Source organism: Schistocerca serialis, chromosome 11 (genome assembly GCF_023864345.2).
Source record: "Schistocerca serialis cubense isolate TAMUIC-IGC-003099 chromosome 11, iqSchSeri2.2, whole genome shotgun sequence".
In the NCBI taxonomy this organism is placed as follows: Eukaryota; Metazoa; Arthropoda; class Insecta; order Orthoptera; family Acrididae; genus Schistocerca; species Schistocerca serialis.
The window spans coordinates 201,158,093-201,167,932 of record NC_064648.1 but is presented as its reverse complement, the minus strand read 5'-3'; the positions used below and the strand labels follow the sequence as shown (position 1 = coordinate 201,167,932).

The window sequence follows — 9,840 nt, the reverse complement described above, 5'->3', positions numbered from 1 at the left end:
GCACTTCTGCTCTAGAGTCTTTGGAGAGACAAGTACCAGAAACTAGGTCTTTGACGATGTGTGTCTTTGTGTAGCTATACAATGAAAAATAAACATAATGGTCAGTGAAGTAGACAGATTCTTTTTAAACCTAAAACAAGTAAAAGTAACACATCTAGCGGTAGAACGGGTGAAACAACGAAAATTAGCGGAGACATTAACCGCGCGCGACGATAGAGAGCAGTTCTCAACTCGAGTCTTGCAAACTGAGGTTTGCCTGCCCTAGTGCGCATGCGCGGATTGAGGGCCGTTGAGAACTGCTCTCTATCCCGGCGCGCAAGACTCACACGGAATTTGCAGTCTCCCCTCCACAACGGCCACAGGTCGGTCAGGTGATTCCACCTCCACAAGGACAGGAGGCGCGGTGTGACTGCCAGGGCTCCTGGTTTTACTTGAGTGTACTGAGTTGCCATCTTTTGATGACAGGCTGACAGCATTGGGGCTGTAAGTATTTAGAACTAGTTGTACTATCGTTCTCTTACGAATCTTGTGTTTGGCATCGTAGTAATAAACCAATGAATTTTCCTCAACAGAATAGTCTTCCACAATGGAGAACGAATGTGCTGCAAATTCAGAAAAGTGCCTGTGATGTGCCACAAGTGGAAAGCATACAATTCCTAATGGCTGCGACATCAAGAGATGAATTTAAAGAGTGGTTGACACTACTTTATGAGAAAACTAAAACAACTTACAGTATCAGGTCATCTGAAACACAGTCAACTAAACACCTCATTTTGAGGCAGTTGATGTTCTGCCATCATAACACAGTTTCCAAAACAGTTCATGAGACTGCAGTGCATCCTCACCACCTGCCCATCGAAAATGATGATAAAAATTCATGTTGTGCACTCCCTCCTATAAGTATCGAGGAAACTTTATATATTATTATTTATAGACGAATGCCATGTGAAGTGAAACTGACACTGAACCATAATCACAGCATTGACAGTGCTGCTTCATTGAAATATAGAAAGCCGTCTCGTGAAGTTCAGGAAACATTGATATCTCTGTTTCAAAAGGGTCATTCACTTGCTAGCGCACTTCAATGTATTAAGACTGACATTCAGCTTAATCATTCCGATTATGTTTTTTTTGTTGTGTCCAATATTCCCTCGAGTTTTTTGCAGTACTGTGGCGTTGTCAGTGTTTTTTTTAAACCATGTTATGTAATTGGAATTGCCTTAAATCTTCCTGAAATTCTGTAATCTATTTAATGTTGCTCTTACTATTCCACAGTTTCTCTATTATTGTCCTACTAATTGTGTTTCCTGTTCATCAGATGTCCAGAGAAAGATATTTCTACCCAATTGTTGTTCTTACTGGTTGTATTTTCCTCTATACTGCAGCATTTAAAGCCCCTTTACTTGGTATTGTTTACTTATGCATCTTCAATTTATTCTACTTTGTAACTTAAGTAGGCCTAAGTTACTGGTACCGTAAAATGGGGCGACTTTGTGACTGGTGGGGTGACTTTGTGACAAGGGATCGAGTTTTCGTATTTTAAATCTCGCGCCGCGACCGCTCGTCTCAGGAAAGAGCTGAACCACGCATTTCGTTTGTCAGACATGCCACGCCACGTAGCGGCAGCAGGGTGAAGCTTCTGCACACGCATAGTTCCTTCCGACGCCGTTGCTTAGAAACGCTGTTATTTACGTTTTCGTAAAACGAGGGAAACTTTATATTGTGAAAACGTTTATGTTAAGGACGCAACTAAAACAGGTATGTACATTTGTTTGTTAATATGTTGGGCAAATTATTGTAGAATATCGATTAAATCAAGCCATGTTTGTTGAACATATGAGACAAAAACTGAAATGCACGCACTTTGTGTGGCGACTTTGTGACACCCCAACTTGTCACAAAGTCACCCCACCATGGTTTTAGGTTATATTTTATCACGTTTTTTTGTCTTTCAAGCACTGAAAAGAAGATGAGGTCTTATAAAAGGAAGTTGGGTGCAAGAGCCTATAGAAATTACTCTCCAGAGACGTTAGATAAAGCCGTTAAATTGGTTTTAACAAAGAAAATGACCCTGCGAGCAGCATCTGAAAGGTTAGTGGCAGTTCTTTAATTTTTCATACACTGTCACACAGGAAGTAAACGTTTTATTGGATACTGTAAGGCTAAAATAGACGTTTAGATGACCACCTGTTTGGCGTTTTTAAGCGAATTCTTCTGCTTGAATAGGGAGCAAAATACAGCTATGTACACCAGGAAGTTACCTACATTCCTTTATTTTGTTACAAACTTTACTGTCATAAAACGGGTTTTTGCACCAATTTGCAACTTCTGGCATTTGTAAAGGAAGCATTTATGCAAATTTTAAACCTACCTTCGTAAAATTCTGATATTTTTGGCATTTTTTCTATTAAACATCTTTTAAAAGGTATGGTATTTTTTTCTGAATTATACCATACTGGTATATATGTTTTATACGTTCTTTTTCTCTGCTTTTAGGTTCAATATTCATCGAAACACATTGTGGAACAAAACCAAAGAGATAAAACGTTCGACCACCTCAAACTCAGAGACAGTCAAACCTAAAAGACAGCATGGGGGTCAACCTATTTTTACAAAAGAAGAAGAGGATACATTCGTTGCTCATTCCATTGCAATGGCATCTTATGGTTTCCCAATGACATTACTTGATTTGCGCTGTGTCGTCAAATCATATCTAGATCGAACCGGAAGAAAAGTTCCTGTGTTTGGAAATGGAAACTTTCCTGGGAGAGAGTGGGCCATGTCATTTATGAAGCGGCATAAGTATGTTCTCTCCGAACGTGTCGCCAAAAATATCACATATGCAAGAGCTGTGACTGATACTGAAGTGATTGACTCATATTTTGAGCATTTAGAGAAGGAGTTAGAGGGTATTCCGCCAGAAAAAATTTGGAATTACGACGAAACGAACGTCCAGGACGATCCGGGAAGCAAAAAAGTGTTGGTCAGAAGAGGAGCAAAATATCCAGAGCGGATACAAAATTGTTCCAAAGCGTGTACTTCGATTATGGTCTGTGGGAACGCCGCAGGACAGTTGGCTCCACTATACGTAAATTACAAGGCCGAGAACATGTGGTCGACCTGGACCGAAAATGGACCTGAAGGAGCCCGCTACAATCGTACTAAATCTGGATGGTTTGATCACCAAGTGTTTGAGGACTGGTTCATCAATCTTATGCTCCCCATACTGAAACAACAAGATGGCCAAAAAGTTCTTATTGGCGATAATTTGAGTTCGCATATTAACCTAGAGGTTATTAGACTCTGCGAAAAGTATGGGATAAAATTTATCGCACTCCCACCAAATGCAACATATCTACTGCAACCGCTAGATGTTGCCATATTCAGAGTTCTAAAACTGATTTGGTGTGAAATTTTGTCAGATTGGAAGCAATCGACATCTGGTAGCCGGTGCACATCAGTTCCAAAAGATGAACTGCCTGGTCTGTTAAAGAAAATGATGGACAAGCTGCAGGAGAACATCATAAAAAATCTCCAGTCAGGATTTAGGAAGACTGGGATTTTTCCGCTTGACAAAATGGAAGTCCTCCAAAGACTCCCGAAGGCCGTCTTGGAAGAGAGCCTACAGTCCTTATCAGGAGTGGTTGGTGAGATCTTCATAGAAGAACTGCAGAAGAAGAGAGAAGAGGTTACAGGATGCCGGGCCCCCAAGAGAAGGAGAAGGCTCACTGTTCCAGCAGGCAGAAGTATCTCCAGTGCCGAAATCGAAGCCAGTAGGGCGGAACAGCCGAAAGGGAAGAACACAAAAGCCAACACTTCCTCCAGACCCAGCGGATCCAAGGAAAAGGCTGTACTGGCAGGTGAGATGTCTGGAGAAAGCTCTTCAGATGAAGACAACAGCAGAGAGAGGAACTGGACGGATGAAGATCCCAGTGACCCCGACGTGCTGGATGAATCTTTCAGCTGTTTGGAGTATTCAGAACCTGAAATGTCTCCCACAAAAGTGATTCCAAATGATAAAGACGTCTTCGGAATCGACAGCATGGCTCCTGAAAAAAAAACGTTTTCAAAGTGGATGATTTTGTAGTGGTGAACTTTGAAGGGAAACTTTTTCCAGGAAGGGTGACTGAAGAAAAACAAGAGGGCTACATTGTCAGCGTTATGGAGAGGACCAAGATGTTCTGGAAGTGGCCTACTAAAGAAGATGCTATTCTGTACTCCAAAGAAGAAGTTTTGTACACTATCGACCCCCCAAGACCGGTAGGAAAGCGAGGGTTCTTTGAGGTGAAAAATCTACATTAGGGAGCTCCTTTTTCATCACTTGTAAAAATGATGTAGCTCTACCAAAGCATCAAACACATGTACATTGATTAAATATACTTTTTGATTGGTCAAAATTGTGACATTATTTTTTTCCCATACTTTGTAACCCAAAAACAATGTTGTCACAAAGTCACCCCACAGGGTGGGGTGACTTTGTGACAGAGTTTTCCCTTTATATAGTCGTTCATAAAAAAAGATACAAATTTTTTGAAGACATAATCTTGTAAAGGAAGGTTGTAGCTATCTTATGATGCCATCCGTTTCAGTTTATGTTAAAAATTGATCAGTGTACGAGTGAAAACATGCAAAACTTGTCACAAAGTAACCCCATTTTACGGTATTCTCTAAATATCAGCTGTATTAGTTGGGTTGAAGATGAATTGAGCTGCAAATGCATTCCACCTCACATAACGCAATGAACCCCTTTTGGTATTTCATACAAGCCTGGAACGGCAAATCTCCGAGAATTGCTAGTGGAGTACTCACTGTGTGGCAAGTGTCAACTGCATCCACATAATTAATAGACATAGGATGTTATTCATCCTGAGACTATGGCAGTTCTGCAGTGGCTTGCTATATTATTTTCACTTCATTGTGAATGTAATAAGAGACACACACATTTTACACTACCGAATTTTATATGTTCTGTAACAACCTACTATACACAACTCGTAGATATTTTTAGCACATCTTTTTTTATGATTGCCAACCCTTAAAAATGCACACAGTAGGCATAGTATTTTACCTGTTTAACACTTTCAATATCTCCCCTTTCCCAATTTTGTTCAATCACACAATAAACTGTTGCCACTTAATATTTTTTTTGGGACCAATGAGTTATGGTAATCGCTTCAAATTAGCATTTTCAAATTTCTCAAACTTTGGTCTCGGAAGAGCTTTGGTTAGTATTTTTGTAATCATACCTCTGTACAACAATACTTTATCTCAAACTTTCTCTGTACTATTCACTAACATTGTGAAATTTCACATGTTTCCTTTGTCTAACTAACTATCCTGATTTGATCATTTGAATAATACCATGATTATCTACATGAACAATGATCTTCACTCTGTTTCTGATTAACTTTTGTAACTCTGCTTCTGATTAACTTTTGTAATAGGGTCTTGTGTTTGATTTCTCAGATACATTCTACTGCCGAAATGTATTCTGCTTAAGTTGATCAAGTTGCTGTTGCCACACTTTGCTTCTTGGAACTTCAAATGATCGGAGCACTAATATAAAGAACAACGTATGCACTTTTACTCTTCCTGTCTATTAAATCTTGGGTATTGTCAGCATCACAACAGACACGTAGATGAACAGTATCACCTGCTTTTTTATTACATAAAAGGCCACAATTTTTGGAATTTAGTAGGTATCTGAGGTCTTTTTACAGTGTGGTAAACCCTTTTCTAAGGGGTCTTCTGTGAAGGGGCCCTTATAATTGACTGTAAATCCAAGATCTGGTCTCGTTTTACATGACAAATACAAAAGACTTCTTATGGCTTCATGATATGGAAATTTAAAGTGTTAATCTCTTCATATAGCTTCCCATAGAGAAATGATTTTTACATCATTTCATCCTCATCGACGCCCAAGTCGCCAAAGTGGCGTCAAATTGAAAGACTTGCACCAGGCGAGCGGTCTACACGACGGGAGGCCCTCGTCACATGCCATTTCATTTCATTTCAACTTTCACACATGGAAATTTTTCTCTTTCCCTTTAAAGATCTATATCCTTGTTGAGATTGTGGCTATCTTGCATGATGTGTTACTAAATGAAGTAACAATTGATTTTTGGTGGTAAAAAACATAACAACAAGATCTCTTCTTCTATTGCTTTTAAACAATATTCTTTGTCTGAACCATTAATACATTCTTCAAATGTAACTAATGCTGATTCCTAATCATATTTGAAATGTTTCTAATTGGTTGTGTACCTAAGGATTGTAGTTTATGTCATCACTGCATTCCGTGATTAATCATGCTGTTATGAATTTCTGCAAGTCGTGTAAAAGCTGTTGACACCATAACCAGACTCTCCTTGCTATTTTACTTGCTATTTCAGTTGTTTTGAGGGAGGGAGGGAGGATGTTTCTGGTATTCAGTTTACCTGTGTTTGTGCACTGGAGTTTAAGATACCAGTAATGTTAATTTTTTGGTGTTGGGTTGATATAATTCTTCGAGTATTGGCCATTGCAGTTGGGTTGGGTGGTGGGGGGTTGGAGGTTTTAGAGAGGGAGCTAGGTTTCTGGTACCCTGGATTTCAATTGACCTATACAGGGTGATTCAAAAATGCATGTAAATATTTTAAGGGTGTATTTGTGAGGTAAATATAAGACAAAAATGTTCTATAAATGTTTTTCCATAAACGTTTAATTCCAGAGTTATCGTTAAATACGAAAGTCATGTCCGTATCAAAACGACGGCAGTGCAAGCAGCAGGATGCCATATTCTGATACGTAATTCACATATGTATCTCCCAACAGTTGATTCGAAACTGCATGAATAGTGTTTGTTTTTGTTTGCACGTGATGTTTACTCCTACTGTACGGAAGATGGCGCTGATGTTGTTGGTAACGGAAAAGTACGTCCTGTCGTTCATTCATCGTCGGAAGGCTAAAGGTTTTGTGCACATGATGTACTCAAACAGTGAGTATGCTGATATGCACCTTGTGTATGGTGCAGCAGATGGAAATGCACTTGCAGCAAGACGAAGGTACAGTGAGCTGTTTCCAGGAAGACGGTTACCAAGTCATCAGACGTTTGTATCTGTGGACAGACGTATGCGGGAGTATGGCATTCGTCCTGGGCCACATTCAGGTCGACCACTTGAGCATGCAGTGAACGTCGAGGAACATGTTTTGGACCTGGTAGACCAAGATCCATCTATCAGTACGAGACAAATTAGTGCAGCTGTACGACTTCCACAATCTACTGTATGGCGGCTGCTTCGGAGACAACAGTTGCATCCATTTCACGTGCAAAAAGTGCACGAATTGACACCTGAAGACTATCCTCGCCGTCAGCAATTCTGCCAGTGGTTACAAGAGCGTCATTTGAATGATCCAATGTTCATTCGGCGGATATTATTCACAGATGAGGCCATGTTTACTCGTGCGGGTGTAATCAATTCGCATAATATGCACCAGTGGGCTGTCGAGAATCCTGGCGCGAGAATTGTGCGTGGATATCAACATCAATTCTCCATAAACATTTGGTGTGGTATTGTGGGGAATTACTTACTCGGACCTCATGTTCTGCCTCCAAGGCTGAATGGGCACGCGTACTGCGAATTTTTGGAGGGAGAATTGCCTGGATTGTTACAGGATGTCCCTCTTGCAACACGAGCCACCATGTGGTTTATGCACGATGGTGCTCCCGCCCATTACAGCCGCAACGTAAGGGCGTACCTCAATTCTGCGTATCCACATCGATGGATAGGTCGCGGAGGACCAATTGCTTGGCCAGCCAGATCACCTGACCTGAACCCTTTAGACTTTTATTTATGGGGCCGACTAAAGACATTGGTGTATTCTTCTGCAGTACCGAACAGAGAAGTGCTACAACAAAGAATTGAAGGTGGTTGTGAAATTATTCGTGGAGAGTTGAACGGACTGTGTAATGTGCAGAGATCATCGATGCGACGAGCACGGGTCTGTCTGCAAGTTCAGGGACAGCATTTTGAACATGCATTGCATTAAGATTTGTGCAAATACAGTACAGTACAGTACAGTCTGTAAAATGCTTCAATTTTCCTTAGTTATTGTGCATTGCTGTAGTTCAATCAACAGGACCTAAATTAATACAGTGTTCGCGAGGAATTGTTTCAGTTTGTTACGTCACGTTTATTTATCAGTTTGCGTTGTTAGTCCAAATGCACTGTAATTAAACTGTGAACTCTGGGAATTAAATACCTTACGTTGTATTGAATGTCTTATCCTGTTTTGTTCATAACTCTGTAATAAGCCAAGTATGGAAAAAATTGTATAGAACATTTTTGTCTTATATTTACCTCACAAATACACCCTTGAAATATTTACATGCATTTTTGAATCACCCTGTATAATTCTATTGTAGTTTGGGGTACTGGTGGGTTTTGTTGAGGATTTGCATCTCACATTGTGCTAAGATTTGTAGTTTTTGGTTAGATTGTGGTGTCCGCGACCAAGCAAAACCCCCTGATTTCCGCAGTTGTCCCACTAGTTTCACTTCTGTGTATTTCACAATAATTTGCGTGCTGTTTGCATGTACACGATTCGTGGGAATGTTGTTGTGATCGATAAAGGTGGTTTCGTCATGCTGTTGATGACGTTATGACGTTGGTCAAAGCAGACCAGGGGGGGGGGGAGGAAGGGGGGGTAGTATCCCAGTCTTCAGTAATTCCAAGTGTCATCTTTAGAATATTGTAATGGGCTCCAGATGAATTTATTTTTAAATTGGGAAGCAGTGCTCCATCAAAGGAGACAAAGATTGTTTCACTGTTCTGGTAGTTTATCTTTCAGTTTGTGTTGAAGATACTCACTTGTGTGTAACAGCAATATGCTGATTGTATTTTGCCCTGGGAAAGTGAGTAGTTTTCTGCAGAATCTATCAGCAGAACACATTGTATTTCACTGGTATTAAGTTTTTTTTCTTAATTCAGCAGCTTGAACATTGTTTATAAGAGAAATTTTTGGAATACTGGAACCTAATCTTCATTTTCAGAGATCAATTCATGTAGAGTGCCACTTACGTTTAAAAGGACTAGGTTTTTATTTTCCCTCTTTGATTTGACAAACTGATTCTTGTCAACACCTTCCCTTCAGGAAGAAACTGAAAAGATCACAGATTTCACCGCAAGTATCGCAGTCTCCTAAGATACAGGACACTTTCTCCATGTCACAAGAAATTAGAGGAAACAAGTGTTAGCTAGTATTAGGAAAGCTTAAGCACACACTACTTACACCAACAGGTAATTAAAGTTAGCATGGTTGGCAAACACACTCGTTATGTGGAGTATCTGAAACAGGCAGAACGTACACGGGACAAAGTTGGTACCCTTTATGACATTTCCAGTTTATCGTTTAAAGACTTCATATGCCTCTATTAACAGTAAGCATCATATAGCCCTTGTGGTGAACTTGATGTTACCTGTACAGTAGTTCTTAGCAGACCTCGCGTCTCGCTTTCCTGCTGATTGTAAAATAACATTAAAGAAAAAAAAAATCACAAATCATCTGTTTTATTTCTTCAGTGATCCTGGACATACTGTTTTTAATTTCTTTGACAGTTGGCTCTGAAAACAGTGTAGCTGCTATTTCTGGCCTGTGATTGCAGTGTACTTGTTAAGAATTATTCTCTTTTTGTGAGTATCATTGACAACTGTGCTTATATCCATTTATACAGCCTTTCCCAGCCTTTGAAGACACTTATGGGATCCTAAACTTGAAGTGAATGAGGTACTACTTCCAGTGGACTTCTCTCTCTTTTCCAACCAGCATTTTTGCTTTCTTAGCCTTTTTTTCTTGTTTTTC

At 39.9% G+C, this 9,840-nt stretch overlaps 1 protein-coding gene across 1 annotated transcript; it reads left to right on the top strand.

Moving 5' to 3' along the window:
• Positions 1-1,195: 1,195 nt before the first annotated feature.
• On the top strand, positions 1,196-4,087 carry LOC126426654 (uncharacterized). The gene is made up of 3 exons (XM_050088540.1): positions 1,196-1,758; positions 1,957-2,091; positions 2,497-4,087. Exons 2-3 carry the CDS (start codon positions 1,970-1,972, stop codon positions 4,085-4,087), a joined length of 1,713 nt encoding a protein of 570 aa, XP_049944497.1. The 5' UTR covers positions 1,196-1,758; positions 1,957-1,969.
• Positions 4,088-9,840: the final 5,753 nt, after the last annotated feature.

Coding starts and splice junctions, on each gene's coding strand:
- LOC126426654 (XM_050088540.1), top strand. CDS start 1,970: ATGAGGTCTTATAAAAGGAAGTTGGGTGCAAGAGCCTATAGAAATTAC. Junction 2,092..2,496: donor CTGCGAGCAGCATCTGAAAG/GTTAGTGGCAGT, acceptor CTCTGCTTTTAG/GTTCAATATTCATCGAAACA.